Raw genomic sequence first — 26,387 nt, forward strand, 5'->3', positions numbered from 1 at the left:
TGCTCAACATCACTGATGATCAGAGAAATGCAAATCAAAACTACAATGAGACATCATCTCACCCAGGTAAAATGGCTTTTATCCAAACGACAGGCAATAAAGGAAATCCATATATTGAAAAGATAGCTCCACTCTTATGTTTATTGCAGCACCGTTCACAATAGCCAAGATTCGCAAGCAACCTAAGTGTCCATCAGCAGACGAATGAATAAATAAAATGTATATGCAATGGATTCAGCCATAAAAAAGAAGGAGATCCTGTCACTTGCAACAACATAGCTGGAACTGGAGGTCATGATGTTAAGTGAAACAAGCCAGGCACAGAAAGACAAACTTTCAATATTCTCACTCATTAGTGGGAGCTAAAAATTGAAACAATTGAACTCTTGGAGATGAAGAACAGAATTATGGTTACCAGAGGCTGAGAAGAGTGGGTGGGGTAGGGAAGATTAATGGATTCAAAAATATAATTACACAGAATGAATAAGATCTAGTATTTGATAGCTCAACAGGGTGACTGCAGTCAACAATAATTTACTGTACCATTTTTAAATAACTAAAAGTATAAATGGAATGTTTATAATACAAAGAATAAATGCTTGAGGTAATGAATACCTCATTTACCCTAATGTGATTATTACACATTGTATGCTTGTATCAAAACATTTCATGTTAACCAGGTGCAGTGGTATATGCCTATAGTCCTGGCTACCTGTAAGGCTGAGGTAGGAGGATCACTTGAGCCCAGGGGGTCAAGGCTGCAGTGAACCATGATGGCACCACTGTACTCCAGCCTGGGTGACATAGTGAGATACTGTATCTAAAAAATAAAATAATGGCCAGGCACGGTAGCTCATGCCTGTAATCCTAGCACTTTGGGAGGCCAAGGTGGGCAGATCGCCAGGAGTTCAAGACCAGCCTGGACAACATGATGAAACCCCATCTCTACTAAAAATACAAAAAAAATTAGCTAGGCATGGTGGTGAGCACCTGTAATCCCAGCTACTTGGGAGGCTGAGGCAGGAGAATCACTTGAACCCAGAGACAGAGGCTACAGTGAGCTAAGATTTCACAACTGCACTCCAGCCTGTGCTGGAGCACAGGGCAATGGAGCGAGACTCTATCTCAAAAAAATAAAAACAGGCTGGGCATGGTGGCTCACGCCTGTAATCCCTACACTTTGGGAGGCCAAGGCGGGTGGATCTCCTGAGGTCAGGAGTTTGAGACCAGCCTGGCCAACATGGTAAAACCCTGACTCTGCTAAAAATACAAAAACTTAGGCCAGGTGCGGTGGCTCACGCCTGTAATCCCAGCACTTTGGGAGGCCGAGACGGGCGGATCATGAGGTCAGGAGCTCGAGACCATCCTGGCTAACATGGTGAAACCCCGTCTCTAATAAAAATACAAAAAAATGAGCTGGGCGTGGTGGCAGGCACCTGTAGTCGCAGCTACTCGGGAGGCTGAGGCAGGAGAATGGCGTGAACCCGGGAGGCAGAGCTTGCAGTGAGCCGAGATCGCGCTACTGCACTCCAGCCTGGGCGACAGAGCCAGACTCCGTCTCAAAAAAAAACAAAAAAAAAACAAAAAAAACAAAACTTAGCCAGGCATGGTGGCACGTGCCTATAATCCTAGCTACTCAGGAGGCTGAGGCAGGAGAACTGCTTGAACTCGGGAGGCAGAGTTGCAATGAGCCAAGGCCGTACCACTGCACTCCAGCCTGGGTGACAGAGCGAGGCTCTTGTCTCAAAAAAATAATAAATAATAAATAATCAGCTGGGTGCTGAGGCAGGCAGATCACTTGAAGTCAGGAGTTCGAGACCAGTCTGGTCAACATGGTAAAACCCCATCTATACTAAAAATACAAAAAATTAGCTGGGCGTGGTGGCTCATGCTTGTAGTCCCAGCTACCTGGGAGGCTGAGACAGAAGAATTGCTTGAACCGGGGAGGCAGAGGTTGCAGTAAGTCGAGATGGCACCACTGCACTCCACTCTGGGTGACACAGCAAGACACCATTTCAAAAAATAATAATAAAACAAAAATTTAAAATAATAAAAATATAAATAAAATTTTTTTAAAAAAAATCTTATGTGACCCATGAATATGTACATCTACTATGTACCCATAAAAATTAAAAGCAAAAAACTTTTAAAAAACAACAAAAAAAGAAATTATGAGCTGGGAGCAGTGGTACAAGCTGAGATATTTTACAATACATAAAAATGATGCATTTCTATTGGGAGGCTAGGTGGGAGGACCACTTGAGGCCAGGAGCCCAAGGTTACAGTGCCTGATGATCACATCCTGTAAATAGTCACTCTACTGCAGCTTGGGCAACATAGTGAAAACTCACTTCTTAAAAACAAAACAATACAAATTAGGATACCAAAAATAGTATTTTAATCAACAGAAGGAACAATATCTCAGCAGAATCACAGATGTTATTCATTAATTCTCCCAACCTCCAATGACACATAAGTCCCTCACATATGAATGCTAAAAATGTTATATTCTTTATGATGGAGTTGAGTTCTATAATGGAATCCTCTCCCCTCCCCTCCCTTCCTTCTTTTCTCTTCTTTTAAACAGGGTATTGTTCTGTCACCCAGGCTGGAGTCCAGTGGTGTGATCACGGCTCACTGCGGCCTTGACCTTCTGGGCTCAAGGGATCCCCCCTCAGCCCCCACTATCAGTAGCTGGGACTACAGGCATGCGCCACCATGCCCACCTAATTTTGGGGTTTTGTTTTTGTTTTTGTATTTGTTTTTGTCTTTTGAGACGGTCTTGCTCTGTCGCCCAGGCTGGAGTGCAGTGGTGAGATCTCAGCTCACTGCAAGCTCCGCCTCCTGGGTTCATGCCATTCTCCTGCCTCAGCCTCCCTAGTAGCTGGGACTACAGGCGCCCGCCACCACGCACAGCTAATTTTTTGTATTTTTAGTAGAGACGGGGTTTCACCGTGTTAGCCAGGATGGTCTTGATCTCCTGACCTCGTGATCCGCCTGCCTCGGCCTCCCAAAGTGCTGGGATTACAGGCGTGAGCCACCGCGCCTGGCCAATTTTTATATTTTTTATAAAGACAAGGTTTCCCCGTATTGCCCAGGCTGGACTCAAACTTTTGGGCTCAAGCGATCCACCTGCCTCGGCCTCTCAAAGTGCTGGGATTACAGGTGTGAGCCACTGGGCCCAGCCACCATTTTTCTTAATGTTTAGCATATTTACTTTCCTTATCTGAAAAATGACAAAAATATATCATAGCCATCTACAAGATGCCTTCAAATAATCTACTAATGTGCAATAACAATATTTTTCTTATATAGTAACCCAAAAGGAATCTGATTCTGTTGATTTTCCTAGGGACAATTTAAGAGCAGGGTTTAAAATAAGTAGCTGGAGTCCTGTTTTCTTTTCCAGATGAGAAAAGTAATTGAGTAAATTCAGTTCATGAAAGAAATGTCAGGTTAAGTAATATATGTAAGTCACAGGAATAGAGAAGTATTGGATGAATTGTCCCCTCCTGAATTCCCATTAAGCATTTGATTATATATACCAGCAATACTGAAATAGTATCATTTAAAAATTTGTAGTGTTTTATCCTATACTCTGATTTTAGTTCTTTTCAACTTCACCTTAAAATAAACGAGAAAATAATATATGTGTCACAATTAGGAGACAAAAGGAAAACTGGAAAAAAGATTGCAAACTAAATAATCACCATGAATTAGTACCAAATTCAGAAAAGGGGATGACTTTCCAATGGACCAATTATGGACTAAAAGTAATATTATAAGTTACATATTTTATATAACAACTTCTAACTGGACGTTTCCTCAGCCCTTCTTCCCCCACTTCAGCCACCAAACTATTTCCTTTCTTCCATTCATGAACAAACTTCCTGAAAGTTGCTATGTCCATTTGATAACTACCATTCAGTCCTCAGTTCATTACAGTCTGGCAACCAGGAGGTTCACATGGCCTCCTATAGATCCCTTGTCTATTTTAAATTTTCATCCTTTTTGACATGTCTATAGCTGGACACTGTTGGCCGGTCCTCATTTTGTAAAGTTGTCTGGTTTCTTGGCTTCTAGAAAAACAAACTCTCCAGATGCTAAGCCTACTACACAGTTTCTTCTCAGTCTCCTTTAATCATTCTCTCTTCTCTCTGGAGATGATTAGTGGTTAAATCTGATTTCTTCTTGCACAAAAGTTGCTTTTGTTGAGGGGCAAAAGCAACTCTTAAACCTGTTGCTTTTGCCCCTCAACCCCTGGCTTCAACCATCATGTCTATTAACCCTCTATAAACACTAGAATAATTTATGGAGCTTTTAAAAATATAGATGGCACTTCAGTTTCCAGCAATATGCCAGACAAAGGGTCCAAAAACATCTCCAGTAAAAATCCTAGTTAACATTGAATAAATAATGTATATAATGTTTTATATATAATGTTTTATATATAATGTATGATTTATATTTGTTTTTATATAATTAATAATATAGTATTACGTATCCTACTTTTATAAATATATAATTTTAATATATGGCTGAACTAGCAGTAACATGTAAGAATTCCTTAGAGGCCCCAGAAACAACAGCAAAGTGTAGATTCAGAGAGGTAAGCCTTTGCCTTGAGGATATCCAATGATCTCTGGTGGTCAATAGCCTGGCTACCAGGAGCCCTATGCAGTCAGTAAGGAGGCAAAGCCTGGGACCTGAACAGGTAGGAATTCAAGGTCAGAGAACCCTCTACTACAATTTAAAATACAATGCCTTTAGGGAGATAGTGAAGATAGTACTCATCTCGGCCTTGGCTCCTGGTAGTACAGGAAAAACGAAAAAGAGTCCTATGAAAACTCCTAACCATATGCCTGCATTTGCCCTGGTTGGGGCCTGAATTCACACCAAGTACATGACCCAAAGAAACTTTAAGTTGCTAATTTAGTTTGATTTTTGTTAATAGTGCCCCAGGTGCCTACCAGGAAGCAACATAAACCCCATGTGGAAAAATGCACAGGAAACTCAAGCCTCAAAGAATTCCCACAGATAAAAGTTCCAAATTACATAAACTCACAATTTTATTAAAAATCCCTAAGCTCATGAAGAAACAAAATACCATGAGCAAGGGTCAGGAGAAACAAAAAACTATGAAATCAGAATGCAGATACGAGACTTTTTAGATAAGGAACATAAAATAAGCATGGTTCAACTGCTTAACAATACAAAAGAAGACCTTGAAAGTATGCTGAAGGAACAAGAGACTATCAGAAATGATCAAGATCTAAAAAGGAACCAAAGAGAACTTCTGGAAATAAAAAATATAATAACTGAAACCTTAACATTCAATGGGGAGTTAAAAAAAAACAAAAACAAATTAAGCACAGCTAAAAAGTAATGAACAGGAAACCAAATTTGATGATTATAAAGGAAGCACTGTGAAGAAACCCCGAGATGGAAAATACAAGAGATTATGAAACACAGAAGACAGAATGAAAAGACCCAACATACATCTAACAAGAGTTGTACAAGAATAAAAATGAGGAAGATACAATATTTGAAGAGATAACTGAGAACTATAAAGTCAATGAGGGGAAGAGATTATTGTCTATTTTATTCTCTGCAGCATCACCAGCCCTTGGCACATAGTGAATGGCCTATACTATCTGTGGAATTCCTAACCAAAGATCCAACATATATCTAATCAGAGTTCTAAAAGGAAGAAAAATAAGAAGACACAGTAGCTGAAAAGTTTCTAGAACAGACAGAAAATACCATTCCTTAGAGACAGAAATCACAGAAAATCCTAGGATGACAAATGTTTTAATATTCACTAAGATATATCATAGTGAAACTGCAGCAAGAAAGGAAAGGCAAATTACCTACAAAAGAATAACAGTTAAAATGACAGCCGATGTCCAAACATCAACACAAATTAAAAGACAATGGTATTTTCAAAATACTAAGAGAAAACAACCATCAAAACAATTCCATACCCAGCAAAACTTTAAGACTGAAAGCCAAATAAAGGCATTTTCAGACAAAAACTGGGTTTGCCACCAACAGACTCTCACCAAAAAAAACTCCCAAAGGTGTACTTCAGGAAGAAAAAAAATGATCTCAAAGAAAGATACAATATGTAAGAAGGGTGAACAGAAAATGCTAAACACAAGGGTAAAACTAAATAAATATGCAGGGCACAGTGGCTCACACCTGTCATCCCAGCACTTCAGGAGGCCAAGGTGGGAGGATCCCCCTTGAGCCCAGGAGTTTGAGCCCAGCTTGGGCAACACAGCAGGACCTTATGTCTACTAAAAATAAAAAAACATATATTTAGCTGGGTGTGGTGGCAAGCACCTGTAGTTCCAGCTACTGGGGAGGCTGGAGCAGGAGGATCCTCTGAGCCCAGGAAGTCAAGGCTGCAATGAACTATGGTCATGCCACTGTACTTGAGCTTGGGCAATAGAGTGAGATCCCATCTCTAAAAATAAATAAATAATAAATAATAAACCAATATTAACTGTACAAAACAAGTCATTAATGCCTAATTTATAGGATTAAAAATCATGGAATAAACAAAATCCTAGACAGTAACATTTTAACTTGGGAAGTGAGGATCTGTAACCAGAATTAAAACATTCTAAAGTCTTTGCATTGTTCAAGAGGATATAAATATTAACTTTAGGCTTTGTTAAGTTAAATATGCAACTGAAAATTTCCAGATAAGTCCTGAAAGAAGAAAATAAAAGTATAGCTTTCAAACCAATAGAGAAGGGAAACAGCAATTGAGGAAGGAAATTGCTTAGACATATCTAAACATACAGTAAAGAATAAAAGGACAGAAAAAGATGTAACAAGCAAAAATCAAACTAAAGAAAACTATTATGGCTATATTAATTTTAGAGGAAACAAACTTTAACAAAAAAGCATTACTGTAAACAAACAGGGAAGCAACAGTGATATGAAATTCAGGTCACACACAAAAAAATTCTACCTTGTTAATACCACGACTTTGGGAGGCCGAGGTGGTGGATCACCTGAGATCAGGAGTTCAAGACCAGCCTGGCCAACATGGTGAAACCCCGTCTCTACTAAAAATGCAAAAATTAGCTGGGTGTGGCAGCGCACGCCTGTAATCCCAGCCACTAGGGAGGCTGAGGCAGGAGAATCCCTTGAACCCGGGAGGCAGAGGTTGCAGTAAGCTGAGATTGTGCCGTCCAGCCTGGGCAACAGAGTGAGATTCCATCTCAAAAAATAAAAGAAAAAAGAAAAACAATTCTAAATCACCTAGTAATATAGATACAAAATATATACATACAAGTTGACAAAACTACAAAGAGAAACTACAGCTCTCTTAATAACTGGTAGATCAATTGGTAAAATATCAGTAAGAATATAAAAAACAATTGTATCAAAACAATAATATTGGGTTATTGAATATATGCAGAATATTAAACTAGAGATTACACATTCTTTTCAAGCACACACAGAACATTTACAAAAACTGATTACATACTAGGTCAAGTTTCAATGCTTTTCAAAGAATTAGTAGTACACAGAAAGATTCTCTTTCTACCATCTACTTAAATTTAAAATATCAAAAAGATAATTTTTAAAGCCTAAATATTTAAAAAATTTTAAACATAATTCTAAATAACTCATGGGTCAAAGTAGATGTCACATTAGAAATTAGAAAATATTACTTGTGGGATGGTACTCTAAAGAAAATGTATAGCTTAAATGATAGTGTTACAGAGACTGAAACTTAAGAGCTAAAGCATCCAATTTAGTAAATTTAAAAAAGAACAACCCCAAGGATATCACTGAGAGAATGGGCAAAGCTCAGATTAGTTATTTGAAAAATACGGCCATGTACCACAATAATGACATCTCAGTCAACAACGAACTGTATAAACAATGATGGTCCCATAAGATAATCATACTGTATTTTAACTGCACCTTATCTATGTTTAGATATGTTTAAATACACAAATACTTACCATGTGCTACAACTGCCTACAGTATTCAGTACAGTAACATGTTGTATAGGTTTGTAGCCTAGGAGCAATAGGCTATAATGTACAGCCTGGGTGTAGTAGGCTGTACAATCTGAGTTGGTGTAAGTCACTCTACAATGGTTGAACAATGACTAAACTGCCAATTGACGCATTTCTCAGAATGAATCCCCATCATTAAACAATGCATGACTGTACTAATAAAATTAATAAACCCCTAATAAGACTGATTGTTTTAAAAAATGAAACACCACTAACTATATAAGAAATAAAAAAGGAACTATAATCATTGATACAGCAGAAAATGTAAAAGGTAAGAAAACATTATGAATAATTTTATGTCAATACATTTTAAAACTTAGGTGAAATGGAAACATTTCTAGAAAAATATAAATTACAAAAATAATTCGAGAAAAAAGAGAGAGCCTAAATGGTCCTATAACCAATAAACAAATTAAATCACTAAACATTTTCCCTACGAAGAAAATTCCAGGCCCAAATACCTTTACTATCAAGTTCTACCAAGTATCTAAGGAACAAACAATTTCAAGCTTACATACTATTCCAGATTTTACAAGAAGAGAGAATACTCCCTAATTCATTTTATGAGGCTAGCTTAACCTTGATATCAAACCTGACAAAGGCATTTTAAGGAAGTAAAAGAAATGGGCCAGGCGTGGTGGCTCATGCCTGTAATCCCAGCACTTTGGGAGGCCAAGGAGGGCGGATCACCTAAGGTCAGGAGTTTGAGACCAGGCTGGCAAACATGGGGAAATCCTGTCTCTACTGAAAAAAAAAAAAAAAAATGCCGGGGGTGGTGGCACATGCCTGTAAATCCCAGCTACTCGGGAAGCTGAGGCAGGAGAATTGCTTGAACCCAGGAGACGGATATTGTAGTGAGCCGAGATTGCACCATTGCCCTCCAGCCTGGGCAACAGAGCACGATTCAGTCTAGGGAGAAAAAAAAAAAAAAGAAAAGAAACAAAGTATTTGCCTATACCACACTACATTTTTTTTTTTAATGGAGTCTCCCTCTGTCACCCAGGCTGAAGTGCAGTGGCACCATCTCTGGCTCACTGCAACCTCCGCCTCCCGGGTTCAAGCAATCCTCCCACCTCAGAGGCCCGAGTAGCTAGGACTACAGGCATGCGCCACCATGCCTAATTTTTCTTTTTGTAAAGGGGGTTTCACCACGTTGGCTAGGCTGGTCTGGAACTCCTGACCTCAAGTGATCCCCCTGCCTCAGCCTCCCAAAGTGCTAGAATTACAAGCATGAGCCACTGTGCTCAGCCTACATTTTTATGTAGTATATATTTACATGTCCACCTTATCCACTAGACTGTAAACTTCTCTAGGGAAGATACCATTTATTATTCTTGGTCACCCTAAAGACCAGGCCTAAAGACTTAATCACCAGCAAGACCTATTTTTCCTGCATAGCAGACATTTTAGGGTTAAATGATCTGATGTGAGGATCAAATAAGATGAGTTATGAACTATAAATGTGCTAGTTATAGCCCTGCACTATTAAAAAAGCAAACATAATTTATACATATTATCTCAATCCTCACAAGAATCCTTTTTTTTTTTTTTTTTTTTTTGGAGACAGAGTCTTGCTCTGTCACCCAGGGTGGGGTGCAGTGGCGTGATCTCGGCTCACTGCAACCTCTGCCTTCCGGGTTCAAGCAATTCTCGTGCCTCATCCTCCGGAATAGCTGGGACTACAGGCACCTGCCACCACACCCGGCTAATTTTTGTATTTTTAGTAGAGACGGGGTTTCACTATGTTGGCCAGGCTGGTCTCGAACTCCTGACCTCATGTGATCAGCCCACTTCGGCCTCCCAAAGTGCTGGGATTACAGGCGTGAGCCACGGCCCGGCCAATAACCCTCTTAAAGTATGTATTAATACCCCACTTGATAGAAGAGGCTCAAGGAGATTAAATAAGTTCCCCAAGATCAGGCAACTAACAGGTGAAAGAGCTAAGATTTGAGCCCAAGTCAACTGCTACATTTAAGTGATTTTACTTCCTCCATATTCCTCGAACTCATTCAGAAGCCACAGAGCACAGTCATAAGAGCACTGATTGTGGAATTAAATACAACTATATTTGAATCCCAGTTGTCATTTATTGGTTGTCTCATTTTCCATTTGTAAATCGAAGATATTACCTGTCTTCAGTGGTTGTGGTAAATACTAAAGAAAATACTCATACTCAAAATATAGTAGTTCTTACAAGTTCTTTCTATAAATCCTTTAAATTCATGCTGAATAAAGAGAAACTATATTAAGCCAGAGTATTTGAAAAAATTGGGCGCAGTGGCTCACACCTATAATCCCAGTACTTTGGGAGGCTGAGGCAGGAGTATTGCTCGAGCCCAGGAGTTCAAGACCAGCCTAAGCAACACAGTGAGACCTCATCTTTACTAAAAATCAAAACAATTAGCCAGACAATTAGCCACATGCCTGTAGTCCCAAGAGGTCAAGGCTGCAGTGAGCCAAGATCATGCCACTGCACTCCAGCCTGGGCAACAGGGGGAGACCCTGTCTCAAAAAAAAAAAAAAAAAAAAAATGTAAATTAAATTAAATTGAAAAATAAAAATAGCCCAAAAAAGTGTGTTGTTTTGTTTTTTTTTGAGGCAGAGTCTTGCTCTGTCGCCCAGGCTAAAGTGTAATGGGATGATCTCAGCTCACTGCAACCTCCATCTCCTGGGCTTAAGCAATTCTCGTGCCTCAGCCTCCCCAGCAGCTGGGATTACAGGTGTGCGCCCGGCTAATTTTTGTATTTTTAATAGAGACGGGGTTTTGCCATGTTGCTCAGGCTGGTCTTGAACTCCTGAGCTCAGGCAATCCACCCACATTAGCCTCCCCCCGAAAAAAAATGTTTTAAGAGAAAAGAGAAACTATAGTCTGGTTAAAATATTGGCTGGACATGGTGGCTCACACCTGTAATCCCAGCACTTTGGGAGGCTGGGGCAGGCAGATCACTTGAGCTCAGGAGTTCAAGACCAGCCTGGGCAACATGGTGAGACCCTGTGTCTACAAAAAATACAAAAATTAGCCAGGCGTCATGGTGCACGCCTGTATTTCCAGCTACTCGGTAGGCTGAGGCAGCAGAATCACTGCACCAAGGAGGCGGAGGCTGCCATGAGCCAACATTGTGCCACTGCACTTTAGCCTGGACGATGAAAGTGAAACCCTGTCTCCAAAAAAAAAAGACTTACAAAACATATATGTATGTGTGTGTGTATACATCTATATGTAAGAGCTACAGGCCAGGCACGGTGGCTCATGCCTGTAATCCCAGCACTTCAGGAGGCCGAGGCAGGCAGATCACGAGGTCAGGAGTTCAAGACCAGCCTGACCAACATGGTGAAACCTCGTCTCTACTAAAAATACAAAAATTAGCTGGGCATGATGGCATGCACCTGTAATCCCAGCTACTTAGGAGGCTGAGGCAGGAGAATCGCTTGAAACTGGGAGGCGGAGGTTACAGTGAGCCAAGATTGCGCCACTGCACTCCAGCCTGGGTGACAGCGCTTTTTTTTTCTCAAAAAAAAGCTACGATATACACAGACACATACACATTTATTCTCTACATACACATTTACTATATACACACATATATACAGATATTTATATATATGTGTGTCTGTGTATATCCATATATATGTCTGTGTATATATACATTTACTATATACAGACACACACATATATAGGTATGCATAAAATACCTATATATGTGTGTCTGTGTATATACACATTTACTATATAGACACACATATATATAAATTTCCATATATGTATCTTCGTATATAGTAAATGTGTAAGTAGAGAGTAAATGTGTGTCTGTGTATATATATGTGTCTGTGTATACATCATAGCTCTTACAACTATTAATATTATTGTCTCATTTTTCTCTTTACCTATCTCTTTTTCCTATGACCCTTTTTCACTAACATAAGTTATTTTTCTACAACTAAATAATTTGCCCAGCTAATTGTATAACCTACTCTCTGGTCACTCTCTCCTCATCCTTTTTGTTCCTATGTTTCATGCAACTCAAATACAATACTTATAATAACCATGCTCTGTGACACCATGTCTGTTGCACAAGTTCCTGCACTCTATAATACCTTCTCCACTTCATTTGCCTAGAAAATTCTGACTCATCCTTCAAATCTTGAATGCAAACATCTTTCCTGAAGTTTTCTCTAATGCATCTTGATCATTTACCTCTCTATTAACTCTGTACCTCACACATACTCCTACATTATAATTATCACCCTCTGTTGTGACCATTTAACTATTAAAATGTGGGCCCTCTGGCTGGGTGCGGTGGCTCACGCCTGTAATCCCAGCACTTTGGGAGGCCGAGGCAAGTGGATCACGAGGTCAGGAGTTCGACACCAGCCTGGCCAGCATGGTGAAACCCCGTCTCTACTAAAAATGCAAAAATTAGCTGGGCATGGTCACGTGCATCTGTAATCCCAGCTACTCGGAAGGTTGAGGTAGAAGAATTGCTTGAACCCGGGAGGCAGAGGTTACAGTGAGCCAAGATTGCGCCACTGAACTCCAGCCTGGGCGACACAGCGAGGCTCCGTATCAAAAAAATAAAATAAAATAAAATAAAATAAAATAAAATGTGGGCCCTCTGAGTATTGGCTATTCATCTTGTATTTTTAGAAGCTAGCACAGTGCCGGGAACATGAGACGTGCTAAATAGGTACCTGCAGAGTTACATTTAAGCCAATCCAACACACCAGGACCATACTCCATCAATTCCCCCTCTCTCATTCCCAATTTTATTCTTGTTCACTGATCGCTTCCCTTTAATCCAGTAATATGCTTCTCTACCCTAAACAGACTCCACCCCTCCCTTGAAGTGCTAGCTCATTTTCCTCTTCAATGTTTAATACAGAATCATTTCTCAATTTGTCATCTTACCTGTTAGAACACATTTTTGCTTTCTCACATCACAAAGCGCATGCTTCTATTTAGCTGTTATCCATATTCTTTCTATTAGAACTGGACATTTAAATGTATTTTCTCAACCATATCAAAAAGGCCTGAAATTCTTCTCTGTACTGGTCAGAAAATGGCAAACTTTTCCCCAAACAAACACCTATTCAAAGGAAAATTTCGTTTTTTTTTTAACCAGTAAAAATGTATTACCTGAATAAGAATTAAGAGACACTGTCCATCGTACTGTTAGTCCTATTAAAACCACTACTGTCATCAAGTACCATTTCTCCATAGTTCTTCAAATTTAGGGAGGGGAAGAAAACACAGCACCAGTGCCAGAGTACTTTTAAAACGTGGTCAATCACTTCTTTTCTTGTTCAGAGAAATGTTATCACTTCTTGAAATGTTATCAATTCTTCGCAATTAGGAGTTTGAGAGAATTTTAATGATGCTTGGTTTCCAAATAGTCAAAACTTGATTATGTCTATGTAGAAGTATCCTAAGGGGAAAAAAAAAGATATCAAGATTCAGCTGAGTACAGTACCTACAACAATGAACCCAGTAAACCAAGTAGAAGGATAGAGAATTCGAGGGGAGGGGTAGTGGGAAGGAATGTGAAGGAAGGTGGTATTTTAAGTTCCTTATTCCCTAGTCCTTTAGTTGGGAATATACATCAAAAGGTGGATCTCCCTATTAAATGGGACTCAATACATCTAAAGATATAGTAAAGATTTACTCTCACAAGGGAATATTTCTGAGAAAAGAAAAACAACACATATGTAGATAATGACACAGTCAATTCTATTTAGAACACGTTCACCTACAGGTAAATATAAAACCACAACCGTAGACAAAGGCATGATTTATCTTTGGTACAGCGAGAAAGAGGAATTTTGTCTTTGTATTTAGTTTGGGAAAGTCTTCCAATAAACAATTTATCTAGTTTGGTTTTTACTTTTCTTCCAAAATATACTTGCATTAACCACACCAACTTTCCATCTTAGAGAAATGAGCCTTTTTAAGAATCATTAAGAATAACCCCAAATCGTGAGAAAAAAATACAAAAGCAGTAAAACTCAATTAACCACTTACTTTTTTTTTTTTTTTACAGTTTTCCTTAGGTTGGGGTTTTAAAGTAAGAAGCAAATTGATGCCGATTGCGGTGGCTCACGCCTGTAATCCCAGCACTTTGGGAAGCCGAGGTGGGCAGATCACCTGAGGTCAGGAGTTCAAGACCAGCCTGACCAACATGGTGAAACCCCATCTCTACTAAAAATACAAAATTAGCCAGGTATGGTGGCGCTCGCCTGTGATCCCAGCTATTTGGAAGGCTGAGGCAGGAGAATCGCTTCAACCCAGGAGGTGAAGGTTGCAGTGAGCCCAGATCGCACCATTGCACTCCAGCCTGGGCAACAAGAGCGAAACTCCATCTCAAACAAAAAAAAATAAAAAGCAAACCGACAAAATTGACATTTTCCTCTTCTCTTTGAAAAATGTTGGACCATTTTAACCACAGGATACACTTTAAATATATTCAGAAAATATAATAAATCAACTAAAAAATTTAGGGCAAAATTGGTACATTCCACCTAATGATCTAAAATTATTTTATGTTATTTGTTTTTTTTTCTTTTTTTTGAGATGGAGTTTTGCTCTTGTTGCCCAGGCTGGAGTACAATGGCACAATATCGGCTCACCGCAACCTCTGCCTCCTGGGTTCAAGCGATTCTCTTCCCTCAGCCTCCCAGGTAGTTGGGATTACAGGCACCCACCACCACGCCTGGCTAATTTTTGTATTGTTAGTAGAGACGGGTTTCACCAGATTGGCCAGGCTGATCTTGAACTCCTGACCTCAGGTGATCCACCCGCCTTGGTCTCCCAAAGTGCTGGGATCACAGGCGTGAGCCACTGCACCCGGCCCTAATTATTTTCTTATTTAAAATAAAAACATCACGGGATAACTCCAGAACTGATTGGAATGGCTAATCTTTTGTCATTGATGCCAAATCTCAAATCATCCCCTCAGAAAGATCATCCCTGACTATCCTACTAAAGCTTCCTCCCCTTACTGTTTGTATCATTACCTTCAATTTGCTTCCTAATTCTTTTCACTAACAGGATTTGTATTTTCACATGACATGGTGCAATCTCACACACATAATTTTCAGTATAAATGCTGGACACCAAAGAATACATATCATATGGTTCCATGAAAGGTTCATAAATAGGCAAAACTAATCTATGGTGTTAAAAATCAGGAAAGAGGTTACCTTTGGGGAGGAAAGAAGGGATGGTGGTTGGGAGGGGTGCCCAGAGGTGTTCTGAAATGCTGTGAATCTTGCTTCTTGATTTGAGTAGTGGTTAGGAAATGTGTTGACTTTAGGATAAATTAACAAGTTACAACTTATAATTTGCGTACAGTATTTTTCTATATGGTATATTCCAATTTAAAAAGCATAAAAGGGGCTGGGCGCAGTGGTTCACCCCTGTAATCCCAGCACTTTGGGAGGCCGAGGCAGGTGGATCACCTGAGGTCAGGAGTTCGAGACCAGCCTGGTCAACATGGTGAAACCCCATCTCTACTAAAAATACAAAAATTAGCTGGGCGTGGTGGTGCGTTCCTGTAATCCCAGCTACTCGTGAGGCTGAGGCAGGAAAATCGCTCGAACCCGGGAGGCAGAGGTTGCAGTGAGCCGAGATCGTGCCACTGCACTCCAGCCTGGGCGACAGAGCAAGACTCTGTCTCAATTAAAAAAAAAAAAGTGTAAAAGGAAATTACTTGGATGTGTTGACTAAAGGCTCCCTGTGAGCAGGGATCCTCCTGTCTTAGTCGTTGCTCTCTGTTCCCCACTTGTAGAACAGTGTTAGCAGAAGGCAGGTACCCAAGAAGTATTTGCTGAATGGAGCTGTGTGCGTCTGTGTGTACGAAGCGGGGAGGTACCCTAATTTTACTGAGCCCTGTGTGGTTAAAGATATTATGCGAGGCTTTTAACGACTCTCTTCTGCTTAAACCAGAAAAAGGGTTATTTGCGACTTTTTCCACCTGTAAATCAGAAAACAGTAATTTTCTAACCCATCCACTGGCCACGAAGTTGCTAGGCAGGCAGTAGATGCGCTTTTCGTCCTCCTTTGCCCTGACGGTGCATCTCGACAAATGCCAAGCCCGCCGTCCCCATCCCAGAGCCGACTTTGCTCCTTTTAGTCTGAAAGGTCCTTCCACCGCAGTGGACACAACACCGGGGAGTGCAGCTATCCCGGGCGTGTATATGGGGCGAAAGGGATCTCTTCTCGCGTTTCTCCGCCCCTCCTCTTGAGGGCCAGGCCCTCAGAACCGCAAGGACAAGGGTGCCAGGACCGCCCCAGCCTGCAAGTGCCACCACTATCACCGCGTCCCCTCACCCGACCCACAAGCGACCCTGCAGGAAGGGCTGGGGAGGCCTCGTGTCGCGTCCCTGGGAGTGGAGCGGAGCTGGGAGACGGGTCGCCAGCTCTGCGCCGCCTCGTGGCGCGTCCAAGCCCCCGGCACCTCCCCACACTGGCCTGGGGTCCGGAACCCCCGGGATCCCATGCTCTTACCCCGCCGCCCGCCGGCCGCTGGGATTCGCGCCTGCCGTGGGTCCCAGGAAGGCGCATGCGCGCTCGCCCCCGCGGCGGACTGCCCCTCTGGCCTTCCGCCTCCGTGTGCCCGCGCACCACCCGCGCGCCCGGTGCGGGAGCGAGCCCGTCGAGCGTGAGGGGAGGGGCGGGCAACCTGGCCTGGACAGGAGGCGGCCGGCTTAGGAGGCGGGGCAAGAGCCGATGGAACCCGAGAGGTTCCCAGCCCCGGGTTAGGCTAGGGGCAGATGGAAAGCCCCTTGCTCTTCTTTCCTGGGATCGTGGCCAAGGCCGGAGCGGCTGCTTAGCCAACGGATTCCTGTCAGGGGCGGGCCCTGGCTTGCTGCACTGAGCAGAGAGCCTTGGCCGGTCCTCACCACCGGGCAGTAGGGCTTCCTCTGGGCCTGTGCCCTCGAGGAGCCAGAAAGCCAACCTGCTTCACTTTCTTCCAGCCACATGCCTGCGAAGAAGAAGACTGGGCAGCCCCCTAAAGTAAGAAACATTGAACATCCAACCATTTGTGAGAGCCTGTGCGTTGTGCAAAAGGACAGCCCTGCCCTCGAGTAGCCACTACACGTGCCCCAGCGGGCAGCTTGAATCACCTGGTCCCAAACTTGCCAAAAATACCTATCTAGTAAGTTAGTAAGACCTGCACACTTTTCCTTTTGCATTGATCCCTTCCTTTCCAGTTCCACTATTTCCATCTCAGTCTAGGCTTCTGTCCAATCACGCATGGACGGCTGTGATGATTTTTACTTGCCTTCCTTTGTTCAGAGAGTGCCCTCATTCCCCACTTCTGAATCTTGCCATTCTACGTAAGCCAACCCCTATAATTTGTAAGTGTTAGCAAATATTTGGCTAGGACTATGGCTTTCTACTGAGTCTGAATAACTTCTCTCTGGGCCTCAGTTTCTTCAACTGTGAAAGGAATCAGTAGGGCTAGGTGAACTTCCAGGTCTAAAATATGATTATATCTAAAAGACCATCAGCACTGGGAATATGGAGAAATATGGCAGGTCCCTGCCCTCAAGGCATTTAATTCTCATTGGAAAGACATTTTTATGCCTAAAAGGATAAAAAGCTATAGAAGGAAACACATACTAAATGTTACATTACTTACATATGCACTAAGCACTGTAGGAGTTAGGAGAAGAGGGTTCACTGTAAACTGCAAACCATCAGGAAATGCTTTTCCTGGAGGAGTCAGCTGAGCTTTGAAGGAAAGCCTGGCTGGATAAGCCCAGAGAATGAGAGTAAGAATCTAGACAAAGGAAATGGTTCAAGCCAAATATTGTGGCAGCTGAAAAGTGTAGAACATTTCCTCTAGTTTAGGTGGTGGGTGATGAAGCTGGAAAGGACTGGTAATTGTAGAGAGCCTTGAATACCAGGCTATGGTGTCTGGAATGTATCCAGTGATCAGTAAGGGGCTATTAAATGACTTTTAGCAGGGAGTCAAGTATACAGTACAGTTACAGTGTTAGAGAAAACTTAAAGTGGTGAAAATGGATCAGATGAATCAGAGGGAGACTATAGCAGTCCATGCATGATTAGACAAGGGCTTGGACTGAGATGGCAATAGTGGAACTGCAAAGGGAGAGATCAATGCAAGAAGAAACATGTACAGGTCTTTTTTTTTTTTTTTTTTCTGAGACGCAGTTTCGCTCTTCTTCTCTTGTTGCCCAGGCTGGGGAGCGATGGCGCGATCTTGGCTCACCACAACCTCCACCTCCCGGGTTCAAGCGATTCTCCTGCCTCAGCCTCCCGAGTAGCTGGGATTACAGGCATGCACCACCACACCTGGCTAATTTTGTATGTTTAGTAGACATAGGGTTTCTCTGTGTTGGTCAGGCTAGTCTCGAACTCCTGACCTCAGGTGATCTGCCTGCCTCGGCCTCCCAAAGTGCTGGGATTACAGGCGTGAGCTGCTGCACCTGGCCTCGTGTACAGGTCTTAATAGCATACTAGATATGTACAAGTGAAACAAAGGAGAGGGAAGAATCAAGGATGGCTCCCAAGGTTTCAAGTGTGCATTACAGTTCCCAAGAAGTGATAGATCTTGGGAAGCCTGGAGAATAATCTGGCTTGGAGGGAAAGATGGTGCATTGTATTGAGTTCACGGTAACATAAAGACAAGAAAGTTGTAATACTCAGGTGTCAGTTATGAATCAGAGCCCAGGAAAGAAGTTGGGGTGAAGATAGAGAGATGAAAGTGTTTCATTTGCTGAACAATGATGGAGACAGTATAGAGAGAAAATAAACAACCATACTTGAATAAATGCATTATCTCAGGCCAAATTAGAAAGCCACATTGGTGAAGGATGTTACATGGTTACAAATGTAGGGAGAAATCCATTACATTGCAGGATCATAAATATTAAGCATCTGGTGAACAAGAACCATGTTTGGCAGACCAAAAATCATACTTTATTGAATCTAAAGTTCCACCACTTGTAAAAAGCACCATTATTTTATGTACCACTGAGGAAGAAAACAATGCTACCATTTAAGCTAGTAATTACTGTAAAACATATAATTTCAGAAATATTAATATGTAAAAAGTATACATCTTAAAGTGATGGAAGTTGGTATCAATCTCTCCTTCCTGGTTCTCAACCCAACAGCTTCTGGCCCAGTATTTAACAAAAAGTTAATGCTCAAAATGTTCATGAATAAATAGCGGAAGAGACGTCACAGTCACTAACTCATAGCTGAATTGTCTCACCACTGCCATCTATATACCTTCTCCTGCTCTTTATCTTCAATAGGTATCATCTTTCACATGTGAATATCCAGTGCCTTTACATAACAGATGTTCAGAAAATGCATTTTGAATGTTAGCATTTACTATAAGCAAAAAGGATAAGCCATAGCAAAATTGTAGAGCAGATCAAGTTTAGAGGCAGTGTAGAAAGGTGATTAAGAACTAGTCTCTAACTCTGAAAACAAACAGGTTTGGATTTAAATCTTACTTAGTTCTTCTACTTTCTAGCTGTGTGAACTTGGTAAAGTCTCCTAATGTCTCTGGCATAATTACTTCACCTACAAAAAAAAAAGAATTAATAATAATGTCATCTTCTTTGAATTTTAATGAGAGTAAAATGAAATCATGCATATAAAACTTGAATATACTGCCTGGCATATAGTATGCAATCAATAAATAATAGCTATTATCATTTGTCTTTAACATGTGCTCACTTTTTCATAGCCTTTCTTTGAAGTGTCTTCTTCCTCCTACCATATAGCAGCCCATACATATATATATTTACATCCCCACCAGAAGCCTACTGTTCTTATCTGAAAATTTTCTCTGAAACCACGACCAGACACAGTATCTCACAGCTGTAATCCCAGCACTTTGGGAGGCTGAGGCAGGCAGATCCTTTGAGCCCAGGAGTTGAAGACCAGACTGAGCAACATGGCGAAACCCTGTCTCTACAAAAAGTATATAAAAATTAGCCAGGTGTGGTGGTGTGCTTATATAGTCCCAGCTACTCAGGAGGTTGAGATGGGAGGATCACTTGAGCCCAGGGAGGTTGAGGCTGCAGTGAACCATGATTGCACCAATGCACTCTAGCCTGAGTGACAGAGCACAACCCTGTCTCAAAAAAATAAAAAAAAATTATCTGAAATCAAATTACACTAATGCATAATCCGTCTTAAAAGTTGTTGGCTGGGTGCAATGGCTCACGTCTGTAATCCCAGCACTTTGGGAGGCCAAGGCGGGTGGATCACGAGGTCAGGAGATCGAGACCATCCCGGTTAACACAGTGAAACCCTGTCTGTACTAAAAATACAAAAAAAAAAAATTAGCCGGGCATGGTGGTGGGCGCCTGTAGTCCCAACTACTCGGGAGGCTGAGGCAGGAGAATGGCGTGAACCCGGGAGGAGGAGCTTGCAGTGAACCGAGATCGCGCCACTGCACTCCAGCTTGGGCAACACAGCAAAGCTGTGTCTCAAAAACTCCGTCTCAAAAAAAAAAAAAAAAAGTTGTTGTTGCCCAGGCCCGCTGGCTCATGGCTGCAATCCCAGCACTTTGGGAGGCCGAGGCAGGCAGATCACAAGGTCAGGAGACACGGTGAAACCCCATTGCTTCTAAAAATACAAAAAAAATTAGCCGGGCGTGGTGGTGGGTGCCTGTAGTCTCAGCTACTCGAGAGGCTGAGGCAGGAGAATGGTGTGAACCCGGGAGGCGGAGCTTGCAGTGAGCCGAGATCGCACCACTGCACTCCAGCCTGGGCGACAGAGCGAGACTCCATTGGGAAAAAAAAAAGAAAAAAAAAAGTTGGTGCATTTTAAAGGCAGATGGGAAAGAATATGAAATGAATACTATTAATCTCTAAAGTCAGTTTGACTAATAGGGGATGGCTTCAATTATCTACTGCTGTGTAACAAATTACTCCAAAATTTAGCGGCTTATATAGCAATGATTTTATTTGCTCATGTTTCTATGGATCAAGAATCTAGGCAGGGTTCAGGTAGGTGGTTCATCTGTTCCACTGGGATTGTCTGAGGTCACTCATGAGGCTGCATTCAGCTGGGAGATCAGCTCAGGCTGAAACATCCGTGAACGGCTTCAGCCCTCTCTCCACAGGGCTTCTCTCTTCAGAAAGTTTCGCAAACTTTTTACACGGCAGCTCACTTCCCAGAGAGAGCATTCCAAGCGGCAAAGGCAAAAGTTGCAGATCTCTTACACCCCAGCATTACAAGTCACACAGCAACCTAGCCATGATACAAGGAGAGTGGAAATAGATTCTGCCTCTCAGTAGGAAGGTAGGAAAGAATTTCCGGCCATCTGTAATCCACTACAGAAAAGTTGGGATGAAACTAGAAATGGGCAAGAGCCCAACTAACAATTTTATTTGTCACCAGCCAAAAAATCAGAGTTCAAATCCCCTTACTTACTTGTCTTTCTGCCATGTCTTTTGCAAAAGGAGCAACCTCTGGTGGCCATTTCATGTATGTAGAGTAAAGATAATCTCATGGTACAAATTGCATATAACTTGTTTTGGCCTGAATTGTAGCCCTCAAAATTCATATGTTGAAGTCCTAATCCCCAGTGCCTTAGAATGTGACTATATTTGGAAATAGGGATTTTAAAGAGGTAATTAAGATTAAGTGAGGACATTAGGATGGGCCCTAGCCCAACATGCCTGGATCCTTGCAAGAATGGAAATTTGAACACAGATATGCATGCACACAGAAGAAAGACCATGTGAAGACAGGAGAATAGGGCCATCTGCAAGACAAGGAGAGAGGCCTCAAAAGAAATCAACCCTGCAGACACTTTGATCTCTGACTTCAAGCCTCCAGAACCCTGAGAAAATAAATTTCTGTTGTTTAAGCCACGCAGCCTGTGCTATTTTGTTACAGCAACCTTAACAAACTATTATATACTTTATTGAAGGTACTGTCAATATTTAATCAGCTAGGCAAACTTCCTCACACAAATCATACTTTTATAATAGTTTCTAGTCCCTTTCCTAGATCACTTCCACTCAGTAAGAAAACAAGCCCTTTTCTATATAAGTTTCAGATCTTCTCTGATTTTAACTGAAAGCCATTCACCTTATCATAACTATTCTTTTAAATAGAATCTATTTTCTTATCAGTACCTCTTCCTTAATTGACCCTTTTATGGGTCAAAATGACTCATTTTCCATTATTCTGTAACCTCCAAGTCTCGTTATACTCTTGCCCCATGTAGGGCATAAGTTCACCTGAGTAGCAGAATGTTAGAGTTAAACTTACATTGTCATGTTTCAGTATAGGCATTAGCCAAAGTCTTTCATATCCAGCTCACTTGATCTTCACAGTAACTCTGAGACAATGGTAGGACAGGTGTTATTATCCCCTTCTGACATATAAGAAAACTTGAGAGTGACATTTCCCCAAAGCATGTTCTACAGAACTCTCATTCAGTGAGATAATAACTATTGTCACACACAAAAAACAGGAAGGTTCTAGGCTCCCTAGTTGCAGACTGCTGTTCTGGTGTCTCTGATGCCCAAATGTTCTCTCTCTCTTTTTTTTTTTTTTTTTTTGAGACAGAATCTCATTCTGTTGCCTAGACTGGAGCGCAGAGGCACGATCTCGACTTACTGCAACCTCCATCTCCCATGTTCAAGCAATTCTCCTGCCTCAGCCTCCCGAGTAGCTGGGATTACAGTCATGTGCCACCACAGTTGGCTAATTTTTGTCTTTTTAGTAGAGATGGGGTTTCACCATGTTGGCCAGGTTGGTCTCAAACTCCTGACCTCAGGTGATCTGCCCACCTCGGCCTCCCAAAGTGCTAGGATTATAGGCATGAGCTATCACGCCAGGCCAACAAAATCTCTCTCTAAAGGCTACCATAGTAAGTAACGCTTCCTTTACTCAATATCATTTATTCGTCAAATGTTTTCTGAGCATCTGCTCTGTCTATGCCAGATGCAGAGCCATGTGCTAATAGAAACCAGACAAGATAGACTTGGTGGCTGCCCATCAGAACTTCACTTCTAGGGAAGCTAGAAGTCTAACTGTACACCATGGGAAGGAGAGTCTTTCAAGGAACAAGGAAATGTATATTATGCCAAGAAATACTACAACGAAGCTTATAATTATTATACAAAAGCCATAGGCATATGTCCTAAAAATGCTAGCTACTACAGTAATCAAGCAGCCACATCGATTATGCTTGGAAGGTTCCAGGAAGCTCTTGGAGATGCACACCAGTCATTGAGATTGAATGACAGTTTTGTTCAGGGACATCTAGGAGGGGGCAAGTGCCCCCTCTCTCTAGAGAATGCCATGGCCACATGTTAGTTTCCAGAGAGCCCTAGAACTGGATCATAAAAATGCTCAGGAATAACAGGAGTTCAAGAATGCCAATTCAATAATGGAATATGAGAAGTTAGCAAAAACAGATTTTGAGAAGCATGATATTAGGAAGGTTGTTCTCTGCATGGACTGTGCCCGAGCACTTGCCCCTTGCCTGCCATTGCTTCAAAATCCTCAAAGCAGAATATTTAGTAATGCTGGGTCATTATCCAGAAGCACAATCTGTGGCCAGTGACATTTTACAAATGGAGTCCACCAATGCAGATCCTCTGTATGTATAAGGTCTTTGCCTTTATTATGAAGATTGTATTGACAAGTCAGTTCAGTTTTTGTATAGGCTCTTAGGATGGCTCCATGAGAGGGCCTGCGTTGCTTGCAGAAATCCCAAAGCACTCAAAGCAAAGAAAGAAGACAGAAATAAAGCATTTAAGGAAGGAAATTACAAGCTAGCATACGAACTGTACACATGACCCCTGGGGATAAACCCCAACAATATAAAAACTAAGCTAAACTCTACTATAATTGGGTTATGGTTAATTCTAAGCTTAGGAAACTAGATAATGCAATACAAGACTGCACAAATACAGTGAAGCTCAATGACACCTATTTAAAAGCCTGCTTGAGAAGAGCTCAGTGTTACATGAACACCAAACAGTATGAAGAAGCAGTGCACAATTATGAAAAAGTGTATCAGACAGAGAAAACAAAAGAACAAAAACAGCTCCTAAAAAATGCACAGCTGAAACTGAAGAAGAGTAAGAAGAAAGATTACTACAAGATTCTGGGAGTGGACAATAATGCCTCTGAGGACGAGACCAAGAAAGCTTATCACAAATGGGCCTTGATGCACCATCCAGATTGGCACAGTGGAGGCAGTGCTGAGGTTCAGAAGGAGGAGGGAAAGTTCAAGGAAATTGGAGAGGCCTTTACCATCTTCTCTGATCCCAAGAAAAAGACTCGCTAGGACAGTGGACAGGACCTGGACAAGGAGGGCATGAATATGGGTGATTTTGATGCAAATAGTATCTTCAAGGCATTCTTCAGTGGTCTTGGGGCTTCAGCTTTGAAGCGTCTGGTCCAGGGAATTTTTTTCTGTTTGCCTAATGAAGGGCAACCACCTAGAACCCAGAAAATGCAGAGTCACTCAGTTTAATCTTGAATGTGGATGCAATTCACATCATGTCTCCGTGTACTTACAGCAGTTCTGTTTTCTCAGTTGGACATCCAGTGTCTGTGTGAATGGGGTGACGGATAACGAACCAGTGTCAAAGACTGCAATTAGGGGGTGGAGGTAGGCAGATGGACAAGGAAGCAGCTTGTGAATTTTTATTTTACTCTTTAACTTTATTAAAACAGAAAAAAAAAGAAGAGAAAAAAAGGTGTGAGGACAGTCTCTTCATACAGACAAATAAATTTTATTTATTTATTTATTTTTTGAGACAGAGTTTCACTCTATCATCCAGGCTGGAGTGTAGTGGCGCAATCTCAGCTTACTGCAACCTCCGCCTCCTGGGTTCAAGCAATACTCTTGCCTTAGCCTCCTCAGTAGCTGGGATTACAGGCGCCCACCACCATACCTAGCTAATTTTTCTATTTTTAGTAGAGATGAGGTTTCACCATGTTGGCTAGGCTGGTCTCGAACTCCTGACCTCAGGTGATCCACTTGCCTTGGCCTCCCAAAGTGCTGGGATTACAGGCGTGAGCCATCACACCCGGCCCAGACAAATAAATTTTAAAACACTAGGTTACACAAATCTAAGGAAGAAAGCTTCCTTACTTCAGATCTTCTTGGTGCCTGTTTTTTAAGGCAGGGTCTCACTATGTTGCCAGGCTGCCCTCAAAATCCTGGCTTAAGGTAATCCTCCTGCCTCAGCCTCCCAAGAAGCTAGGAGTATAAGCACATGCCACTGCACCTGGCTTTCAAAGCCTTTTATATGTTATGTACATCATGATTCTCCAAGAGAATATAGGATTTTTAGACTCATGTGACTATAGACTCCTATCTTCACACCCACCCCACCTCCCACTTCTCGCCCTGAAGAATGGTCCGTGAAACACACTTTTGGAAATGCTGGTGTGAGACACTGCACAATTTCCCTAAGAGATACAGCAGATAAGTATCTGAACATAGATCTTAGCTAACTTTTATTCATTTTTAGGGCTATTTAAAGGAAGTCAGAATATGAAATTTGCTGATTAAATTAATGATAAAGCAAAATTAAAATGGAAAAAATAAATTCCTAAAATTCAAAAATAAAGTGAAATAAAATAACTTAACTATATATCCAGCTGATGGCTCAGCTACACAAAGAGACTGTTCCAAGTGACTTTAAAACATATAATTTAGCCAGCATAATGGCCCAGCTGTAATCCCAGTTACTTGGGAGGCTGTAAGGCAGAAGGATCACTTCAGCCCAGGAGTTTGAGGCCAGCCTGGGCAACATAACGAGACTCCATTAAAAAAAAAGAAGAAGAATAAACAGAAAAAACACAGTAGGGCCTAGGTGCAGTGGCTCATGCCTGCTATCCCAGCACTTTGGGAGGCACAGGCACGAGGATCACTTGAGCCCAGCAGTTCAAGACCAGCCTGGACAACATAGGGAGATCCCATCTCTACAAAAAAATTTAAAAAATTTTCTGGGTGTGGTGGCACACACCTGTGGTCCCAGCTACTTGGGAGGCTGAGGTGGGAGGATCACATGAAGCCCAGGAGGTTGAGGATGAGGTGAGCCATGACTGTGCAACTGCACTCCAGCCTAGACGACACAGTAAGATCCTGTCTCAAAGAAACGAAAAGGAAAAAACACAGTAATTTGATGGTTAATTCCTAGTTTGATATACCTTAAGGGAAAAAAAAAATCTGTTAAAATAATTAAATAATTGTTAGTAATCATATTGTGTGTATTAGGGTTGGAATTGTTATTCTGAGACTACTTTATGTGTAAAGTGGGATAAAGAAAATGAAGATATATATGCTATTCAAATTCTATCATGCCTGGTGTTTTGAG

General features: G+C 41.6%; 1 protein-coding gene and 1 pseudogene across 1 annotated transcript in view; one reads left to right on the forward strand and one right to left on the reverse strand.

Annotated features, from left to right (window-relative positions):
* Positions 1-16,667, reverse strand: part of ALG6 (ALG6 alpha-1,3-glucosyltransferase) — a 69,274-nt gene extending 52,607 nt beyond the window's left edge. The window contains exons 1-2 of the mRNA XM_016919768.3: positions 16,546-16,667; positions 13,180-13,468 (exon numbers count right to left, since the gene is read on the reverse strand). Coding sequence (XP_016775257.2) covers positions 13,180-13,261 — 82 coding nt within the window. The 5' untranslated portion in view covers positions 13,262-13,468; positions 16,546-16,667. The remainder of the gene's footprint in view (positions 1-13,179; positions 13,469-16,545) is intronic.
* A 6,544-nt stretch (positions 16,668-23,211) lies between these two features.
* LOC469341 (dnaJ homolog subfamily C member 7-like) lies at positions 23,212-24,483 on the forward strand (annotated as a pseudogene).
* Positions 24,484-26,387: the final 1,904 nt, after the last annotated feature.

The sequence above is a fragment of the Pan troglodytes genome, chromosome 1, assembly GCF_028858775.2.
Source record: "Pan troglodytes isolate AG18354 chromosome 1, NHGRI_mPanTro3-v2.0_pri, whole genome shotgun sequence".
NCBI classification, from domain to species: Eukaryota; Metazoa; Chordata; class Mammalia; order Primates; family Hominidae; genus Pan; species Pan troglodytes.